Below are 23213 nucleotides of genomic sequence, written 5' to 3' on the forward strand. Positions count from 1 at the left end.
TGAAATATTCAGTGAGTTCATACAGAAGCTGCCAAATCTTGAATCTTTGTTCATTTTATATTATTCACAATTATACCAACTTCTTCACTCAAAACCTACAATTAATTCATAGTATAATCCTGGAAAAACGTAGCACACTTTGTAACTCAATCAGCTGGAGCTATGAAGTTAAATACAATGACTGCCTTGTGTGTTGATGAGCCAGAGGAAAGTTTGCAGGCCAAGCCCAGCATCAGGACATAATTTATCATCCCTTTGCATCAGTTCAAATAACAGAACTTAACGAAAGTTGACAGGGCTGTTTGCATTCTCTTTCATCAGAGCATAACAGAGTGTGCTGGTGAGCTTGTGACTTCTTACCACGACTTCTATTCAAGTCCACTGTCTCCTTGAAGACACGCCCCATTTTCCCATTGCTTTCTTCCACTCACGCAGTTTTGATTTAAGAATTTTAAGGAAAAAAATTATGGGTATGCTGGCATAGGCCTGTAACCCTAGTGCTTGAGAAACTGAGGCAGAAGGATGGCTGCATATTTCAAGACTATCCTGAGTAACAAATTAAATCTGACCTTAGCCTAATAAGCAAATAAATAAATAGTCTAGGAAAATGTGTTTTATGATCTACAACAGGTAATTATATTTAGTATCTTTATTGTTTTACATTTTGCCAGCCATATTATAGCATTCTTTGGGATGTGGGATTTCACTCTTTCTTTGTGATTTTCTTGTAATCTATCATTTCTTTTACTTATAGAAAATATACACATTCATGAAAAATAATGACTTACCAAAAGTTTGTATATGTGATTTTTTTAGACAGAAATGTGTACTATCTGGTTGATGATTTTGTCCATGGTGTTATGCATGGCTCCAGACGCATAGGCAACATAGGATGGCTTTGTTGGACATCAAAGGGAGGAGAGGCCCTTGGTCCTGGAAAGGCTCAAGGTCCTACTTGTCCTGCCACAGTGTAGGGGAATCCCAGGACAGGGAAATAGGGGAGAGTTGATTGGAGAACAGGGGGAGGGGAGATGGCTTATGGTATTTTCGGGGGCAGGAGGAGGGACCAGGAAAGGGGACAACATTTGAAATGTAAATAAAGAACATATCTAATAAAAAATAAAAAAGTAATATGGTTTCATTTTACTTAGTTAACTACTGATTTTGCCGACTATAATAAAAGTCAGGCCTATGGTCTAAGCAAACCTTCAAGTTTGTGATCCTCTTGAGAAAATACTGGAGCAAGCCAACAGGGTCTCCTCATTCAGTCTGAGGCTTTCTTACCAGTTATAAAAGCCAGTAAAGTAGCTTCTGTTTGTTTGCCTAAATTCTCTGAAAGACTGGCATCCACATTAAGACTCTTTCGATATGCCTTTGGAGAATAAAATCAAAATGTAGTATTGCTACTTATCTACTTCATTCAGTTTGCTATTCACTATGAACATTTTTTTTTCCTGTAATCTGCTGTCCTCCTAAAATAAAAACCTTGCAGCATGGAAGGTGACACAGGTGACCTCTGACAGAGACCCGGGGAGAACGTGACCACTCTGCTTCAGTAGTGTCTCTTAGTTGAGGAAGTAGAGAAACCAGAAATCCCAGCTAATTAGAAGATAAGAATCTGGCAGATGTACAGAGGGAGAGGGAAATCCTGCAGTTTCTCGGCCTCTGCCCCAGTTACTCCTATTGCTTCATCTCTGTGAAGCAATTAACCTTAACAAGTATTTCTTCTTATGCTAGCAGAGCAAAATACAAGTGTTGTTCGAGGTCTCAGGGACATCTTCTTCAGGAGTGACTTGATATCACATTCTTTAGAGAGGGGCCAGTTTGTTAAGTCTTGGCAAGGACTTAACTCAAAGCAAGGACTATTATTGTTCACCCTCGTTTACAGGTTAGGAAGCTTAGGTGACTTTCCTAAATTTTCAGTGACTGTAAACTCTTCTGGGCCTTAGACCAGATTTTTATAACTCCAGAACCCAGTCTCCTTCTCTCTGAGGGTCCTTTAAAGTCAGGGGATGGTCCTGTGGCCCCTGCCTGTGGAGGAGTTGGTACAATTCAAGTCTAACTCAAACTCAGCCAGCAAGGGGAACTTGGAACTCTGTTACTCAAATAAAGAACAGATAAAAGAGGGAAACTTAAATCCCTTAAATGTATGTCTTTACAAAAAGAAAAAATGAAATTTACAGTCCTCTAAATAAAGTAAAACCTTAAGATTCACTGAATATGTGAATATTAGGGAATCACCATATAAGATCATTTAGAAATTGTTTATGTTGTGATTTAGAGGGAACCATGAGTCATTTTCTTATATGCAAACATCAGCAAAGTAAAGATTGTAGATATGAAAATTAAAGTGACAGTTTACCAGCATAGTCTTTCTTAGGTGCCAATAAGCCTTCAGTGTTTCACACTGTGAGAACAATACTATCACCAGATATGCCTTAGAGACTCCTTGATAGCCTCTAAAAATCTGTCTTCTATGTTTCTATATTTTTTGGAATGTTTCTACCCAGTAATACTCTGAAAATTTATCTATCTGCCTTAGGTGTTTATCCATATAAAATATCATCATATGAATATTCAAAGCTATCTGTGTCCATGTATATATACGTACATAATTTTAAATACAGTAAATTCACAATAAGAAATATTAATTATCCTTATGGGGAGGATACTTTTGTACAAAACACTATCAAGCATACACATGACATATATATATATATATATACATATATGTATATATGAGATGATTTTAGAATTGTTATTACATAAAAAAGCTGAAATTATAGAATGCAGTTTTAATTTTGAACCTAAAGTAGTATGTGTCTATGTGTATACATGATACATGTATGTGTTTGTATGTGTCTCTTTCTATCTGTGTGTGTATCTGTCTTTGTATGTGTGTGTATGCCTGTGTGTTTGTGGTTCTGTCTTTATATGTGTGTATGTGTGTGGCTGTTTCTCTCTCTCTCTCTTTGTGTGTGTGTGTGTGTGTGTGTACAACTGTATTATAATATAGAAAATTGTAGTTTAGACATATTCATTTGGGACATTTTGTATCAAGTTTCTCAGAAGCATGAAGGACCACAACTCCTCGGTAGACTTCCCACCTTTGCTGTGTCTCATATACTTCTGATTTGCTAATTACAACATATGTTTTTGTTTTCTTAGAAATAGCAAGGCCTTGTGTTCTAGCTCTAATCCTTGCTACTCCATAGGTTGAGGCAGGAGGATCATAATGTCAATGCCTGAATAAGTTACGGTATAAACTTAAGGCCAACTGTATCGAGTTAGGAAAAGGGATAGAGCAGGGTAAAGTATTTGCTTGTCTTGCCTGTGAAAGGTACTAGGTTTAAGCTCTGTCATCGAAAGAATATCATACATTTAATTTTTAAAATTGTTATTTCGTGTGTGTGTGTGTGTGTGTGTGTGTGTGTGTGTACCATATGCTTCTCTATTTCCTGAAGTGGCCAGAGAGGGCATCAGATCACTCAGAGCTGCACTTGCAGACAGTTGTGAGCTACCTGCTGGTGCTGAGAAGGTAACCTCGGTCCTCTGCAGTAGTAAATGCGGTGGACTCTGGGGTAGCCTCTCCAGAGCCAGTGTTTTAAATAGCATGTTTGCACGGTGCTGGCCCTAACTGCTCCGGACTCTGAGATACGATTCAGAGCTCTTCAGCTTAAGCTGTACTAATTTTAGGAGCTCTACACCCAGCCACAGTTCCTCCTTAGACTCAACATTTCTTGAGCTGCTTCTCTAGTCTCATTTCAATTTTTAATATTATGTCCTATTCCACCCACCTTGTAACAACGTTACAAACGAACCATCGATGCCATTTAAATATCTGTAAGGCAATTTCTGTCTTTTATGGTTATTAGACTAAAGGATTTTTTTAAAAAAATAGTAACATTTCTTTGTGTGTCTGTGTGTGGTATTCTTGAAATTTCAGCTTTTCTTTGTATGGTGACCAGTTGCTAGAATCACCCCCTTTTGTAAATCACCAAGCCTGTGGCTTGCAATGCACATTTCAATTGCTGCATTATAACTCCACTTGCTGCCTCTGTGTTCTAATACAAACACATTTCAAAAGGCCTAAATGAGAGATGACAGGACGAACAATATATCTTAGACAGGAAGGCATTTGCAATTATTTCATAAAACCAAGCCAAAACATTGTCACATTAGAGTATCTTGGATGGCAAATTCAATAAAGCCTCTGTGCTAAAACACAGTTTTTATAAAGTTCCTCTATAAGTTGGTCCAGGTGACTTCCTTTTATACAGACAGGATTATTTTCAAAATAATGGAGGGAGAGGAGAAAAAAGAGAAACCCAAACTCTTTCCCGGTAGCGATCTCCTCTGGAGCCATCTGGGAAGGGAGTTTTGCTTGGTCACAAGTGACTAGTCCATGATTTTGAAAGGCGTGATTCATCCTCCTTTGAAACAAGAGATAAGTGGGGGAAAGAGCCGTTTAAAAATGACTTTACAACTGTTTCCTTTGGAGCTATGACTTCTTTAGCTGGAATGCGATCCAGAGCAGTTTCCCTTTGAGTCTCGCATTTGCCTTGAGGAGTTTTCTTGTCTCTCTTCCCCCACACCCTCCTCACGTCTTCTCTCCCTGTCTCCAACAGATTTACACCGACTGGGCCAACCACTACCTGGCAAAATCCGGCCACAAGCGGCTGATCAAGGATTTGCAGCAGGACATTTCGGACGGGGTCCTTCTGGCCGACATCATCCAGATCATTGGTGAGACCTGCTCTCTTCCGCTCGCTCGGAGAGGCTCTGGCTCTCAGCTCTTTTGCCACATTGTAGTTTAGGTAGAACAGACACAGAATTGTTCCGTGTGTCCAGGAGTGCTGTGAGTGCAGTTATCTCCAGGGTAATTAAATGTGTGTTTACATGTGACTGAAAAGGGCATTCTGGCCGTCCTTTGAAAGAGTTGGAGCAGTGTCTTTACACATATAGCAGTGTCAGGAGTGGAAGCCTCATTAAACCATATGCCTCCCATGTGTGTGCATTTTGTTAACCCGGAGTCACTCATACACTGAGACTCCTTGAAACCGGATCTTGATCCAGCAGGGACAATTGTGAAAGGTCTCATGTCAGCAGTCATTTGGCACATGCTGGAAAACCAGCAGCAACTTCCTTTTTTCCCCTCTTTGCTTGATTTGTGCACATAGAATTGTTGGCTGAGGACAAGTGTGCTCTCCTCTCCTGTCCGTGTCTGAGGAGACTGAACAGGAAGCAAGGGTACTTCTGCTTGGTGGTTATTTATTTATTTATTTATTTATTTATTTATTTATTTAAAGATCTCCTTTCTGTGTGTTTCACTTCATTGCTTAAGCTGCTTATCCTTCCCCTCTCTTTTTATTTTATTTCTTGATCTTAGCAAATGAGAAAGTCGAAGATATCAATGGATGCCCGAGAAGTCAGTCTCAGATGGTAAGAGTCAGATTTATTCTCCTTCTTAACACTTAGCACCATTTCCAAAGCTAACTGCGTTTGCACGATTGCTTTAAAGTTTGTCTGCATGCCATCCTGCTTGTATTAGAAATCATCCGCTCCCAGTATTCCTGTGCATTCAGTGTCACGGTAGCAACATCAGACACTGAGGAATTCTGACGACTGTGCACCACGCCTGTAGGTGAGGTGTGTGTTCTGACCTTTGACCTATTTTTCTTTTCTTCTTCTATTTGTTCTGATGTTCTATAGTAAGTAATTCTGTACACTGGGCTTTCGGTCAGCAAACTTAATTTCAAATTTAAAGCAACAGATTTTGCTCTGGCAACTATTTTTGGGATAGCACTCACCATGTGCAGTTTTCAAATATAAGCATAGTGTTTTAGGTGTTCTTCAGGAAGGTCAGTGTAAGCACGCAAGATCATGCCTCTGTTGAAAACAGCTCTGAAGGCTTGCTGAGGCCTATATGCTGAACAATATATGATTCTGAGATAAGATTCCTAGTAGCTTCCAGAAAGCCCTCAGTCTGAAGGCCCTTTACCCAGCAGCATTCACCCTTTCCTATCTAGCAAAGCTTAGCATCTATAAATAAAATCATAGATTGATGAACATCTGAGAAAACAAACAAATAAATAAATAGACAAAGCAACTAGTCACAAAGCCATCACTTAATTTCCTGGGGTGAACATGAGACAGACTGTCTGGAGTGAGACCAGGCATTACCAATTTGAATAACAGCCCAAGTCTCAAAGTAAGACTGCTTCAGAGAATTCTCATGTTCCTGTAGCATAGGCACTTTGTATGTCTTAAGGGATCCTTGTCATAGATTTGGTCAAGTGAAAAATGTATGAACTTCTTAAACCTGCTGACCTGCTTTAATTAATGTCAGAAAACTTAAATCCGATGTAATAAAAGGAATTTTTCCTTCAAGAGTGATTAATTAGCCTGCCCAAAATGAGAACACTCCAAAGGAACACAACATCAACAAAAAAACTATTAAAATGTCATGATCTACAGCTGTTGTGAAAAAGTCACCATAAAGATACAGTCTCTATAAAAGACTTCAGCTTTGAGGGTATTTCCTGAATGAATTACTCTCAATGTAAATGGTACTCTGTGGAAATTAATTACATCTGCTTTGTAAAGTTTTACTGCTGGTGTGCTAAATAGGATAGATGTAGTTGCTGCTATGATAGTAGTTCTGTGATGTTGGAAAAAACATGTAAACTCTCTGGGCTTTCTCAGTTGCAAAATAAATCCTAATTGAATGATGATCTCACATACACACACACACACACACACACACACACACATACACACACACATATTTCATTATATGTATTTAATATATAATATAATTTGAATTATACATTAAAATTAGTGTGTACATATAACAATTTAATATAATTATACATTTATACAATTATATAAATATAAGTGAAATTTATCATGAATGATATAAGTAACATATAGACAGATTAACACCTGCTAAAATACTAGGAGAGCTTTTTCTTGAGATATTTGCTAGTTCCTGAGATGCTTATGTCACAGTTGTGAATCCTAGGACCTGATTTTGTTTCCATCGCCCTAACTGTAAGGGGGTAGCACACAATATAAAGGGTTTTACATCTTCCACCACCTCTGTTACCTTGATGCTATGCTGTTTTCTGAGGCTCTGCTATGCAGACAGGGAAAAAAAAAATCTCCAAAGCTCAAAATCATGGAGGGGCAATCCTCTGATATAGATCTGAAGTATATGGACCTAGAATTTCTACAAATCCACAGAAGTATCTTAACAGCCGTCTCTGTTACTTTTTCTGGTTTCTTGTTTCTTTATTAGTCCTGTTGTGCACCCTCTGGTATGCACGCCATCTTAATACCTCTGCTTCTGAGGACCAAAAGGGATGGCATTAGGAAAACTATGACTTTCTCCCTCTAGAAAACATTAGTTGGAGTCATGTTACATTTTAAATAAGGACAACTTGGATCGAGGCTTTATGATTGGTTGAACTTCAGTTCTGATGTTGGCATGAGCCCCCTCTGTTCATTGAGAAGAAAAGCTGTGAAACAAATGTAATTTCAGACTGGGCTATTTCTGTCATTGTTCTTTAGAATGTTTATTGGCATCGTGTGATTGAGTACAAAGCCCAGATGAGAGCATCAACCAGACAGGAAAAGACAGACAGTTATGGTGACGTGACTAGGGTGTATGGATGAGACCTGGTACTGCAGATTGTTATCGTACAACTCAAAGCTGTGCATCAATAATAGAATCCCTTCCATGCCCACAAAGAACTTTCTTTGTTACGTCTTGTCTTACCCTCTAAGCTTTTGTGACCTTTCGTTGCAGTTTGTGTTTAGTATCAACAATGGAACCACAAAACCACTTTTAAAAATACCTTCCAGTACTAGATGGTCTGGGCTTATATTTCAGACTCAGTGGTCATTAGAGAATCATTTAAAGCACTTAATACTAGAATTTCTGGAGACAGGAAACTGCGGTATATCGATCCATTTTTAGCCATCAGCTAATTCCACATTTAACCAATGTTTACTTGGAGCCTCGAGGTAGCTGGCAGCGGGGCATTTGTTTGAAGTCCATATGAAGATCAGAGTTGCAATGTATGGTCCCAAGAGCCACAGAGCTGCATAGGGAAGAACAAAAGGTCCTGGAAGGTAGGGATATCGGTGCACTGCAGGAAAATCTCTGTAGCTGGAGCCTAGCTAGGGATGTGTGAAGGGGAAGACAGAACCCAATCATGTCAGGGCCGTGCCGAGAGTTGATTTGATGTTTGAACCACTGGATGAGAAACTGGATGAATTTTCATACTTGGCTATGTCAAGATATGATACAATTATTTTAAAATCACTGGAGATGCTCCCTGATACACAGAGAATGTATGTTAGACTCCAGCTAGATATGGAAGATGGACAGTTAGTTTTTACTTTTGTTTTGTTTTGTTTTTCGGCCAAATATACAAGCTGGGAATTCTCATTGAAGAAACTAGGCTGGAAGGTGGAAGGAAACTGATACATTTATATTCCCAGTCAATAGAGCTTGATGCTTATTGGACCATACTGCAGGGAGTAACTTAGATTGTTACCTTGAGCATCTGAGGAAGTTAGTGATCAGACCGTGCTCATACACAGCTGATAGATGGCAAGGAGGAAATCTTGGCGGAGGTCTGTGTTGAGTCAACAGGGAAAAGGTTTATGATGGCGAATATTAGTATTATGAATTAGAAGTCAGGAAAGGAAGTGGGGTGAGTGTGAGCTCTCTGAGAACAGCAGATCACAGGTGTGTCTTGTTAACGCTCAGGATGGATTTCATAGTTTAAGCTATGGTGTTTCCTTTAGCACAAATGCTGAGTCAACTGAGTTGATTATTACAGTGTAGCAGATGCTGTCAAACGCTACCTAGTCTGGTTTAAATGCTAGGGTGGGGAAGCCGACTTTGGTAATCAGGTGGGTGTTATCTGAGCTACAGTTCCTTTGTATGGTTCTCCTAAAAGAAATGCTGCTGGAGAAACAGCTGGGCTGGGGCTACTTTTCTCAGTGGTGAAAAGAAAAAAGAGGAGACAGTAGATTAGGGATAGAAGAGACAGCTCTGGGTGTGAGCTGTTGGTGCTCTTATCAGGTCCCCCCTGGCGGCTTGAAACACTCCGTAATTCAGTTCCTGGAATTTGACACCCTCCCTGACTTCTCCTGGCACACATGGCATATGGGCTTACATGCAGACAAAGCACTCACACACATAAAATAAACATAAATATATCTTTAAGAATGTAGCAGTAGAGAGAGAACAGAGCCATGGTAACAAGGGATTGAGAGATGGTGGGGATTCCTGAAGGAAGTGGTTCAGAAAGATATTAGGAAGTCCTTGTAGAAGATTGGCCGTTAGGGAAAAATATTAAGAAAACAAACAAACAAAAAAAACCCATTTTCCTCTGTCATGTCATAGAGGGTTTGAAAATATGCTATATGGCATTGAAGTAGATTAAACCAATATTGAAATATCCAAATCAATATAGTTAGTGATCAGAATTTTGGGTCATGCCAATATAATCTTTTCTGCTGTTTTCCTATTGCTTATTATATGTATATGTATTTATGATACCTTTTAAATTATAAAGTGCCTTATACAATAGAAGCAAAATCATATATGTACAGGTTTATAAAAGAATATAACAATATTATTTTAGATAACATGGTTCAGAGGGCACATATTAAAAAATACCTCTATCACCTTTGAAATATATAGCTATAGCACTCAGGGTTTCAAAGACCTGCTTTATCAGTGAATTTCAGGTTAAGATCACTTTGAAACATAAACATAGCTCTGTGGGAGCTGACCAAACACTTCATCTAAGATGAGATTACTAATATGGTTGGCACCTGTTGAGTGACTTCTAAGTAGGTATTAAATCTGATCCAAAATACATGCTCTGTGTGGCATAGCATTGGTGAGCTGACATGAGGAAATAAATTGATACACTATAAATACCAGGAATGTCCTGAATGCTCAGGAGATTAAAAATAGCAAAAGCAAAAATGCCCAACAGTTATTTGAAAGGCAGATGCACAAGTGTAAGCTTCTCAAACAAGAATGTTAGACATGAGCGAAAATTGTTTTGAAAACAAGTTCTTTTATTTCATCTTAAGATAGGCTGTCATATTTCAGGATCCTCAGAAATGCCCAGATGATTTAGGAATTTGATGGTTTGAAATTCTTGTTAGGCAAGAATTAGTTTCTATGACATAGCTGAGGGTTAAAAATGGGTGGCTCAAAGTTTGTTTGTTCTTGATGGTGCATTCCTGTATGTGATCCTACTTCCAACTCAACTGTTGTTTAGCCACAACTTTTAGCTGTGTTTTCTATCACATCCTATATGTTGTTGTGCAAAATTTGCTGACAAAGGGTATTTTAGGATGTTTGTTCCTCTTATTTTTTTTTTAATTTTAAAAAATAGTCTTCGAAGACAGAAAAATAGGACTCAGTGTCCCCTTCTCTGTGATTCCATGGGCCCGTAGGACAATGGCTTCTACAAGAAATTCCTTCTGAATATTGCAAACATTATAACCAAGTTTTAGAGTTAGACTTGTCTTGGAAGTGACCCATTCTTGAGAGAGAGAGTGTCCCAGGCTTTCTGATTCAAAACCTTTTAAATCTTTAATTCTTAACAGTACTGATGGCTACTCTTATCCAGAGGGAATTTTAGGTTAAGAAGAGAGATTTGACAAAATAGAGGAGGGAGAAAGTGAAGGATGTTCTTAAATTTTAGTAAAATTTTATGAGAGACACACTATACAACATATTGGAAAGCCCAATTCTTAATTAGGTCCATCCACATGATTCCCCCACCATTTTAAAAGTTGCTAATTTTGGAGCGGCAGGATGAGGCAGCTACTGAAATCAAATGTTTACTGCCCATATTTTTCTGATATATTGGGGAATACTAGAGAAAACTTAGACTTTATAGATCCCTCACTGATTTCATTCTTTGCATATAGCCATTAGATTTGGAAGGACTATAAACTGCTCTTTTGGATAATTTATGTTTCAGTTTTGAGACTTTCATCCTGACGATTTTTAAAATTAAATGTCTATAGAGTCACTCTGCTTCTTAGTGAATTTTTGAGATGGGTTATATGGGATGAAAATGGTCAAGTTAATTCACCTTGTGGCTGTGCCTCAGAAGAAGGAATTGTCTCTCGACTCCCCCTGGCATGAGGAAGGAACATGGAGAGTGGATATCACAGACTGCCGGCATACTGATTTTTTTAATCAACATTTTGTCTTAGAGAATTATTTCATTTTCTATCATCTTTATAGCTATTTTAATTTGCTTTGATTTTCAAGCAAGAAAGATGTTTACTGAACTGTATTAGATGTATTAAGAGGAAGCAATGGTGAGAGAGGAGAGGTCTTCTCCACCTGCTGTCAGGATAGCCATTTAAAAAGATGACCCTTGAGCATCATTTTAAATGTAGTAAAGTTGAAGCTAGCTCATTCACAAAGTTATAATTAAAGGATTCTAGTATGAATTCATTGTAAGCTTATGGCAACAGACATGAAGAGAAATTCTTAACTATTCTTGTTACAGTTTGAAAATCATATTGTCTACCTATTTTGTTAATTGCGTTATGTATTAAAGAAATACTAAAAAAAGGAATCCAAACTTTAGTGGTAGTCCTGAAAATTCATGGCCATTTATATTCTTTCCACAAATGGTCAAGCAGTGTCATCATGACTTATTGATTGGGTTTCAAGCACATACACGCATAGGCACACAGGCACACACACAAGCATACAAACCTGTAACTAGATATTTCACCAGCTCTTATTATTTTGTAATCAGAACAGTTCTGCATAGTGGTTTGGAATCACAGCTTGGTCCAAAGCCTGATATCCTTTAGGTGTGTTTATAAATAAGTTTGACAGAATACAGTCTGGAATTTAGACCACTAGATTTTTGGCTGTTCTTCTTACCCCCTCCTTGCTTTTTTAAATACAGAATTTTTAATAGAAGTTGTAGCCATGCAACTTCAAATTGCAACTTCAAACTTGCTAATTTCAAAGTTATTAAGGTTTTCCCTAGGCTCGCTGTTCACATATTCACGGTAAGAATTGGTACTTGATGTGGAAGCTATGTGGGTTCACATTCCGTTTCATGCTTTAATTACTGAATATAGTTTACTTACTCATCCACCCTCAAAAAAAACAGCAATAATAATAACAATAATAAATCCATGACAGAATCAGAGCTAGAAAACCAATTAGCCTTATGACCTCTCTCCTAACCTGCATCTACTTTATAAAGAATGTTTATCTGAAACATCTATGAATAAGGTATATGTCTAGTCAATACATTTTACCTAAAATACATACCTCATGTATATTTTAGGCAGCAGGCATTCTTTGGAAATATTTCCTCTGACTGTATTGTTTTATGTCATTATTTTGCCTTTTCTTCAGACAAAAGGTAGAAGCCTAGCTTCTCATTTCTTTGACCATACATTTCATATTGCATCAAGAAAGCCATTGCCGCATTCAAGATGGCCTAGATTTTTCTACTGTGTTCTCACATTTTTACTTTTGGTGGCTTATCTTTAAATTTATTGCTCACTTTAAATTAATTTTACGGAAAGAATGCAAAGCCTGTGTCTAGGGATGATATATCCATTTGTTTTAGCATTTTTTTTAAATACTGTCTTTTCTTCATCATATTGCCCTTGCTTCTTTGTTGAACTTCAGTTGTTCCTGCTTGTGTGCTTTCTTCTATAGGCTTTCTGGCATGTCCGCTATGATTTGTTTGTTCTTTTCCAGGGTCAGACGGCCTTAATCCTACAGCTCTGTAGCAAGTGTTAGATGGAGTTCTATCAGCTATTCTGTGTGATTTACATCTATGTTCAACACTGCAATCATTTCTTCATTGTTTTCCAAATTACGCTCTGAGGTTTGATTTGAGATTGCTCTCTCTCTCTCTCTCTCTCTCTCTCTCTCTCTCTCTCTCTCTCTCTCATTTTAATACCTCTTCTTTTTCCTCTCCTACTCCCAAATGTGTGATAAAAATAAGCAATCTTTTCTGAGACCACATGTGTTTATTCCATTTGTGGAAAGAATATAAATGGCCATATATTTGAGGAAGGGTGTGGTTATAAGATAGAAAAAATATTTAGAGATATTTATGGTGAAATTGCTCATTATTGACTCATAAACAATTTTGTGACTTTGTGATAGAACACAAGTTCCTGTTTTGTCTGTTGAGATAAATTAAAAAGGATGAACTTATTTAAAATCCTGATAACTCTAGGTCAATGAATTCTGATGCTGCTTTTGGAAAACATTGTGATATATACCCAATTCTTCCCGATATTTAGTTCATGATAATGATTCAATGTCATTTATATTTGAAAACAAATATTAACATTTGATACTTGTAGCCAGGTGGTGGAGGCGCACGCCTTTAATCTCAGCACTTGGGAGGCAGAGGCAGGCAGATTTCTGAGTTCGAGGCCAGTCTGGTCTACAGAGTGAGTTCCAGGACAGCCAGGGCTATACAGAGAAACCCTGTCTCAAAAAAAAAAAAAAAAAAAAAAAAAAAAACTTTGATACTTGTAATTCTCTACAAAGCCAGTTGAAGTAAAATTAAGGTAATTTTGACCAAAAAGTAACTTATCTAATAAAATCTTTGTGTACTTTCCCTATTTATATTTATCAACATGTAGACATATACACATAGAAATGTACACACATATTAAAACAAATATATATTTATGAGAAGATTATATTCACTTATGAACAGTATATTATAACATGAATCCTTCTCTATATCTAGTATGGGTAAATGTGTATATTCATATAGATAAATATATAGACATGTGCATGTGCCTAGTTCCTACCATACAGCTAAACTTTTCATTTTTAGTCATCCCATAATATTTTGAGGAAGAAAATAAAAATGCTTTCATTCAAATTCTACACATTCATCAACAACTTAAGGAATAAACACACATTTCTAATAACATGTATATTGCAATGCCCAAATGAAAACTAGATTAATTTAATAGTAAAGTATCTCTATACCTCACCAAAGTACCTATTAAGTAAATGCATTGCTTATATTAAACTGCAGAGCAGCTAACAACTAAATCTTGGAAAATGAAGAAGGAAAGAAATTCAAAAGAGACAGAGTTTCCTTGCAGCTTTCCCTGTCTTGCATATTTGCACAGTGGTCTCACATCTCACATCTCCTATGCAAGGTTTTATTCTCTCTCTGAAGAATTGTTCTAAAATGGGAGGAGTAACTGGGAGGGGCAGTAAACAGGATGCAGAGTAAATAAGCAAAAATTTGGAAAAGAATTAAGTATAGTAGGAAATTGATTTCTGTATGTCATAAAGATTTTCAAACTATCACAATGATTTTCAGCATGTAGCTAAATTTCCTGAAAATAAAAATAAAATAAACTGCACATATTACTTAGAAACAAATCACAGCTTTAAACAGTGAGATTTGCAAAGGAGCGGTTGACAGAAGCCCCAGTGTCATGTAATTGGCAAAGGTGAAATTTCCACTGATTTACCTTGTAGGTAACTCGACTGCCTTCTGGGGCTGCTGTACTGAATCACTACCAAGTTAAAAAAGTATGAAAATTTGGTCCCAGACCTTGACGCCTTAACTGAAGTAGTTATCACCAGGGCATAATCAAGAGGTCATTCGATCTGAATTCCTTTTAAAGGCCAGATCAGAATTCCTTTCTGTGTCATTTCCAGCTTTTGGTGTTAGCTAGAATTCCAGGGACTATGGTCACTTCACTGATTCCCTGTTTTGGCCTCTGAACAGATACAAGTGCATTGGGTACTTGAACAACATGTTAAATGTGTAAACTTTCAAAACATGTAGGGCAAGTGGATTTTGTATCCTATACTATCTTTGTCTACTACATTCAGCAGACATCTTCTGAACAACACTTGTGCTTGACACTGTGTCTTTACCATGTGCCAATTGTGTAGACAGTTTTAGTCCAAGAGAAGAAATAGCTCAGTTACAATGTCTGCATTACAATGTCTGCATGCTTGCCAGAATAGTGAGAGAGAAAGAACAACTTCACTGCAGGCTCTAGGCTCACATTTAATTCTAGCTGTATGATTTATTAATTGTTCACACACGAATGCAAGGCAGTCTCAGTAGCTTCTAGTAAATGGAGAAAACAAAGTTAATTTTATCCAGCATTGTAGGGAAGAGTAAAATGTTTATACTTAGAATGCATAGCGAGGTTCTTGGAATTGTTTTCATCTGACTCCAGATGAATATGTAGCAGAGGATAGCCTTGTTGGACATCAAAGGGAGGGGAGGCCCTTGGTCCTGCGAAGGCTCAATGCTGGGTGGATTGGTGAGCAGAGGGAGGAGGGATGGGTTAGGGATTTTTTTTTGGGGGGGGGACCAGGAAAACAGACAACATTTAAAATGTAAATAAAGAGTATATCTAATAAAAATAAAAAAAGTCATTGGCAGAAAGCATGGGTAAAATTGATTTGTAAAAATATTCACCAATTAATATGATTAATTTATTTATATTAATTACCATTCATCAATAAAACTATATAAAATAGTTACTTCACTCCCTTTAACTAAAAGGCACTGTTAGACCATGCTATGTAGTCAGCCTTGACCCCTGGTCCAATAATAGAGGGTATTCCTCTTTAACCCACACTTGTGTCCAATCTCCTGCCTCCAGATTGCTCCGGATTTCAAGATTCTTGACCCCTTGAGCCGCCCTTGCACAATCTCTCCTCCTCAACGCATTCTTCAAATAGATTCAATGTTCGCTTAACCTTCTTAGGAATTTCACACTGGTGGATACTTAGGAGCTATGAGGAAAGACACGGGCGAGGCTCAGTTTTCTGTGTCCCCAGCTATGCTGAACTCAGGGGCCGCGGGTTTGGGTTTTTCTAACTGTGACCAGCTGACACTCAGCTTCCTTCACGGATTCATCTCATACCACAGGCCTTCAGTTAGTGCATCTCTCATAGCCTGTCTTGGGAAGAGCAGACTTCTTTTTAAGCAGCAAAATGGAGCTGTGTAAACTATAGAATATTTCTATACATATGTCAGGTCAGTTCTTGGTTCAGTACTTTTTTTTCATTATAATTTGATACAAAAATTCCCTCTAGAAGAAAGTCGCTTTGCAGGTTTCAGACTTTATTGTCCTTTGAGGAAAATACCCTCATTGTCCTTTTTGAGTGAAAAAAAAAATCAACTTTTCTGACTTCATTTTAAGTGTCTATGTCCCTCATAGAATAACAAATCTTATGTTATAGTGGAATTTATTTCTCATTTATAAAAATAGAGTTTCCTACAAGTCCTGAATCAGGAAGGGGTTGAAGGGAGAAGAGAACACAGTAGAGGTTGGTGGGAGAGGGAGACTGCAATAATCTGAATGCATACTATTCATTTATGAACTTGTCAATGAATAAACAAAAGACATTTCTAAATGGCATCCGAGGACTTAAAGATGTCTCTATAAGTTGTGCTTGAGGGCTCTGGTCCAGAATCTGGTTTCTAAATGAGGTTAGTTAGGGAGGGTACCTCTTTGGGGGAGTTGTGCTCACAGCCATAAAGGCCCATTAAGGTAATGTTCCAATGAGAATAGAAATCTCTGACCTGATTGAAAGCCTAATAGCCCACCCAGCTGGGCTGGGCCACCAGCCTAAGAAGGCAGGTTTACTCTAAAGAGGCAGGTGCGATGATTAGCCCTTCAATGAGAGCATCGTCCCAGAAAATCTGGCTGTGGCAGAGTTGTGTATGCAGTCACAGCCAGGAGGCTTCAGAAGTTGGTCTACTTCTCTGAAGTACTCAAAAAAAAAAAAAAAAAAAAAAAAAAGCAAACCCTCTCAGTTTTCATGTTATTCTTTCTGTACGTGCTGTAAGAAAGGTTTTCATAACATCTGGGGCTTTTTATTGTTTCTCTAAAGGCCCTCCCGACACACGGCTCTTTATTTGTTGTACATGTAGCTTCTTCCCTGCCACATACAATTTCTAGCCAATCTTCACCCATTAACCTCCTCTGGGCAACTCCTAACATTTACAGTTTGCCTGCCCTACTGTGGTTTTTCTTTTGAACTCAAAAAAAAAAAAAAATGCAATTACTAAAGTAATAAGTGAAAATAGCCATCATATAATTTTCAACTAAAGCATAGTAATTACTATATTTTACTTTATTTCTCCAGACAAGTTTGTGTTTGATTAGAATGTTTGACTAAAATCTGATTATTTAAACCCACTAGTGCACACTTTTGATCAAAGCAAGACTTCTCATTTTGATTTTCTTTCATGGCAATGATATTTATTATTTAGTTAAGCGATTTAATTATTTAATTAATTTGTAATTAATTTGAGCTCATTGTGGGAAACAGAAGCATACATGATACCCGGCATGGTAGCATATAGTCTGCAATCCCAGCACTTGGATAGCTGAGGCAGGAGGCTCAGGAGTTCAAGGCCGGTCTGAGATATATGGCATGATTCTATCTCAAGGTAAAGTTATTAAGAATAAATTTAAATCCCAATAAGTAATGTAATGTCCTTTCAGAGAGGGCTAAGTTCTCTGACTGGTTCTTCACATCCGTGGGTATCTAGTCATTCACACATGCTCTAACTGGGATGTGCGTCTTGTAGACAAATAAACCTTCAGTCGTGTCTTCCCTGCAGATGGACTGTGACTCTTTATCTTTCTGTTTCCGTTGTATTTGAACCCAAGGGCAAAGCGACCCTTTCGGTGCTGGGTGAAATCTCCATGTGTGTCATTGTAAGGTAGCGAGACTGTTCAGTTCTCTTTTACAACCCCTGAGCGGTTTTCCTTGTAGTTGCTCTGCTTGACAAGTCTTCTTCCTCTCTCTGCTGCTAGTCTAGCTTTATCAAAATCTGAATTACTGCTCAATTCCAAATGACATGCTGCGAAGGTGTCTGCAGATCTATAGTGAAAATGGACGGCTTCATTCTCTCCAGTACCCTGCAATCCTGTTTATATATCTCTTGGAATTTATCATACAGTGTCATGTATTATAGTGATGTATGACTCTTTACCATCTCAGCAGCTATTTTATAAGCTCACAAAGCCAAAGACCTTGTAATTCATTTTTATAACCCTTCACAATCCCACAGAGCCCTTTGCTCATAATAAACAGTCAATAGTTGCTAGATGAATTAATCACATAGTGTTAATCCCTGTATCATGAATAAGATTTAAACATGTCTTCCAAGGATAATCTTAATCATATTCAGTCATAGGGTGCAAAGGCAGTTTTCATTAAATATCCATAAGCAAGTATGAAAAAAAACAGTGGGGATACAAGCTCTAAATCTGTCAATGTTGTGAAAGACTCCTCTAGGTACATTGCTTAGAAGAGGTTACACCAGTGTTCCTGTTAAACAGGTCAGAAATTATGTAGCCTAGTGTATGAGTTCAATAAAAAGATGTTTTCCTTTGGAATCAACTATTCAATACTGAAATAAATAGCTTCAACTGTTTGTAATGTAACCATTGTATTTATATCTATAATACATTAACCCTCAGTTAAAATAATCAAAAATAAAAAATTGAGTGTTTTGCAATTGAAAAAATGATAGTATGATTTTCCCCTCTTGCCTCATTTGAAACCCAGTTTGATTTGGCAGTCATATATTTCCATAACAGGATTTTAAGGATAAACATAAATGTATAAGAGTGAACAGGCTGTTGTTTTTCAAACCAGGTCTCTATTATTAAAGGAGTATATGAAATTATTGGAAAATTAGTCAGTGCTCCTTAAAATATTTTAGAACAGTATATCTTACTTTCTTTTTTTATTAGATATTTTCTTTATTTGCATTTCAAATGTTATCACCTTTCCTCATCTCCCTTCTGAAACCCCTCCCTAGCCAACCCCTCTCCCCCTGCTCACTAACCACCCACTTCTAATTCCCTGACTTGGCATTCCTTTATACGAGGGCAACGAGCTTTCACAGGTCCAAGGGCCTCTCATTGATGTCCAACAAGGCCATCCTCTGCTACACATGAGGCCGGAGCCGTGGGTCCCTCCATGTGTACTCATTGGTTGGCAATTAAGTCCCTGGGAGCTATGGAGGTACTGGTTGGCTCATACTGGTGTTCCTCCTATGGGGCTGCAAACCTTCAGCTTCTTAAGTTCCTTCTCTAGCTCCTCCATTGGGGACCCTGTGCTCAGTTCAATGTTTGGCTGAGAGCATCCCCCTCTGTATTTGTCAGGCACTGGCAGAGCCTCTCAGGAGACAGCTGTATCAGGCTCCCACCAGCAAGCACTTGTTGGCATCCACAATAGTGTCTGGGTTTGGTAACTGTATATGGGATGGATCCCCAGGTGGAACAGTCTCTGGATGGCCTTTCCCTCAGTCTCTGCTCCATACTTTGGCTCTGTATTTTCTCCCATGCATACTTTGTTTCCCTTCTAATAAGGACCAAAGCACCCACACTTTTGTCTTCCTTCTTTTAGAACTTCATATGGTCTTTGGTATTTCAAGCTTCAGGGCTAATATCTACTTATCAGTGAGTGCATAACATGTTGTGTGTTCTCTTGTGATTGGGTTACCTCACTCAGGATGATATTTTTCTAGTTGCATCCATTTGCCTAAGAATTTCATGAATTGTTTTCAATAGCTGAGTAGTACTCCATTGTGTAAATGTACCACATTTTCTGTACCTGTTCCTCTGTCAAGGGACATCTGGGTTCTTTCCAGCTTCTGGCTATTATAAATAAGACTGCTATGAACATAGTGGAACATGTGTCCTTCTTACATGTTGGAGTATCTTCTGGATATATGCCCAGGATTATATGCCCAGGTATAGCTGGTCCTCCGTTAGTACTATGTCCAATTTTCTGAGGTACCACCAAACTGATTTCCAGAGTAATTTTATCAGCTTTCAATCCCACCATCAATGGAGGAGTGTTTCTCCTTCTCCACATCCTCACCAGCATCTGCTGTCACCTGAGTTTTTGATCTGTACTACCATTCTTACTGGTGATACAGAGCTAAATAAAGAATTATCAACTGAGGAATACCAAATGGTTGAGAAGCACCTAAAGAAATGCCCAACATCCTTAGTCATCAGGGAAATGCAAATCAAAACAGCTGTGAGATTCCACCTCACACCAGTATATCTTTCTTAAATACAGTAATAAATACTGAATGAATAAACAAACGACCCAGTATTCTATAATATGAACCCAAAGGGCAGTGCTCCAAAATGATGTAAAATTATATAGATAGTAATTACAAACATTTTAAACTGTGAACTTTCAGGCTAGAGAAATGGATCAGTGGTTAATAGAGCCTGGTGCAGGATCTGAGTTCAATTTCTGGTATCTACAGTGTACTTCACCACCATCTATAACTCCAGCTTCAAATAATCCAATGCTCTCTTCTAGTTTCTGCAGAAACCTCCACACAGCACATATGTGGACACAGAAACATGAATGTAAATACAAATGTTTTTTACTTCATCCTGAAAGGTTTAGGTGGTTGTAACACCATTAAATGTTTGGATAGACTCAAAAAGCTTCAAAGCTCAGCTTACCTGTATGTTTTGATACTTCTGAAAAATATTTATTGTGTATAGGAACTTAACATTTTATTTTTAATATCCTGTTAGTATTTCCATAGTTGTTTAGTCATAATGACATTTAACATGTGAAAGAGGGAAAGTGGACATTCTGCCCTACTAAAACATAAATCCCTAAGAGAAGAAAGGACTTACACTTTGCTAATACAATAGTAGAAAACCAGAAGTCTTTCGAGTTATATCAGTTGGAACACTGATGGACTACTAATGCACCGGATAAGAAATCCGTGGAACTCGGAATGTATGCATTTGTAACACTACCACAAAGATGTGTGTATGTATGTCAATATTGTTGTGTTGCAACACAAAATGCATGAGTTACATAATATTACAGTTCACATAAGCAAGAGGTATGTGACCCTCCTCCTGTAGGCTGTATGTGAAGTTTCTACAATCAAATGGATGGAAATTGAAGTTCATTGAAGGGATATCCACTCAGGAGTACAGATTCCAGAATTTGAAGTCACCCAATTGTTTGTAAAATATAAAAGTAAAAGGATTAAACTGGCCCCTATCTACTGACATTTTTATTTTATTCATTATGAGATAAAATCAACAACTCTTCCCTTGAAAGTGCCTAGAGTCCTTTCCCTAGATTATCCATCATCGGACCCATGCTCAGTCCTATGGTTGGCTGTGAGGATCTGAATTCATATTGGTCAGGTGCTGCCAGAGCCTTTCAGGGAACAACCATACCAGGCTCCTGTCAGCAAGCTCTTCTTGGAGGCAGCAATAGTGTCTGGGTTTGGTGGTTGCAGATGGGATGGATCCTTTTTTTTCTAATAGCAAATCAGCCTGGGAAAGAATCTGAGGTACATTTCAACACAATACCCTCACTGAAGTCTCAGATGCTACTGGTGGAATGAACTATTTTAGGTCACACTCTGGTCAAAATTTTCAGCTCTATTTTTTCAACAAAGTACTTTCAGTAATATTTTCTTATCAGTATATTTTTTCTCAATGTAAATGTATATGCCTTGGCTTTATTTCTGAGTTTTAAACATTTTTTTTTTCTCGGTGGCTAACTTGAATCATTTCTTGACATTGAGAACACCCTCTTGCCTGGTAGATTGAGTCTTCCTTCCCCACTCACTTTAAATGTTTATGAGCTGGCTGTCATACTAAACTGAGTGCTTAACATCCATGCACCCTTTTAAGATAGGAAAAACGATAGTATTTGCATTTAACTGCAGGCTCCCTTAACTGTGAACATGCAAATACAACTTTTGAAAGAATGTTTTTTCCTATGGTTTAGAATAAAAAATATGCCTCATTTATTTCACAGAACAGTTCTCCTTTATATCTTCTGACAGAATTCAGTATTTCTTATCCTAATATTCTTAGTAATTGCAATGCTGCGGTCTCATTGCAGATGGATGTTTTCATTGAGACTTATTTGTAAAACACAGATCTAGTTTTATGATACGTAGGTGGGTTGCCATGACCCAAGAATGCTGTTCTTGATTACGCCTTTATCAATTGTTTGCAAGTACCAAAGTGGACAATGGAGGCTTTATGGTCACTCTGTATTCAGCCAAGTCAATTCTAGTAAAACTCTGGCAACTTTCTCTAGAATGAAATGAATGTAAAGTATTACATCTTCGCCTGCCCCCCTTATTTAGTTGTTCCGTTGTTTCAGTAAGCGCCAATGCTTACTGAAGAGTCATCCTCTAAATGGGTTTTTTACTGCTTTTCATGTTACAGATTGAAAATGTGGATGTCTGCCTCAGTTTTCTAGCAGCCCGAGGAGTAAATGTTCAAGGTCTATCTGCTGAAGGTAAGACACTGTATACTGTTGTTACAAGTGGCTTCAGTGTTTTCTGAAAGAGTGCTCAGGTTACAAATGTAATATTGCAGATCCCCTTACTCAATGATGGAAATTTATAGATGTGTAAAGCAAACACGATGGCTTGTAGTATTAGCATGTACTTTAAGTATTTAAATACTTCGCATTTTCTAAAATTTTTGTACGTCAGTGTATGATTGGAAAATAATCAATATAGCACTTATAGATTATCGCTAATACAGAGACTTTTAACTTCTTAAGTAGATGGATAGATGATTATGTCAATCCTGGTAATACATGGATATGAATGTGATTAAATAGTACAATTCCTGTACAAATATTTTTCCAATAATGCTTCTAAGATATGACCAAGCTAATGACAGTCAAATATGTGCAAGTATTCATAAGTGGCACAATAAGTTATTAAATACTTAGACTGACATTATTAGTAAGTACTCTTTGTAAATATTGTGAAATCATTACAGGTCAGATTGACATTTAATTTTAGTGAAAATCAAATTACAATAAATTGCGATGTAACAACATGAAAACAAATTTGACCTGGCTTCCTCATTTATTTCCGGGTTCAGAGGCTTTCTTCCACATGTAAAGGTGACATTTTCAAAACTCTACTTCATGTATGTATAGCACAGACTTTGCCATAATTAAAATGAAACAGTTTCTATTCCTGTGTCCTCCCAGCAAGTATTCATCAAATTGCTACACATTTCTTTCCTTCACTCCATCTGTTTATTTATTAACTCTAACATTAACATATTTAATAAATATATTATATTTTATTCATTCATTATATTTATTAATAAATCAT

The 23213-nt window shown here is 37.5% G+C and overlaps 1 protein-coding gene across 4 annotated transcripts in view; it reads left to right on the plus strand.

Annotated features, from left to right (window-relative positions):
- Positions 1-23213, plus strand: part of Nav3 (neuron navigator 3) — a 324118-nt gene that overhangs the window by 98173 nt on the left and 202732 nt on the right. For all 4 annotated transcript variants that reach the window (XM_052165326.1, XM_052165327.1, XM_052165329.1 and 1 more), the window contains exons 2-4: positions 4629-4746; positions 5390-5442; positions 22303-22375. In XM_052165326.1, coding sequence (XP_052021286.1) covers positions 4629-4746; positions 5390-5442; positions 22303-22375 — 244 coding nt within the window. The remainder of the gene's footprint in view (positions 1-4628; positions 4747-5389; positions 5443-22302; positions 22376-23213) is intronic.

The sequence above is a fragment of the Apodemus sylvaticus genome, chromosome 20 (genome assembly GCF_947179515.1).
Source record: "Apodemus sylvaticus chromosome 20, mApoSyl1.1, whole genome shotgun sequence".
NCBI classification, from domain to species: Eukaryota; Metazoa; Chordata; class Mammalia; order Rodentia; family Muridae; genus Apodemus; species Apodemus sylvaticus.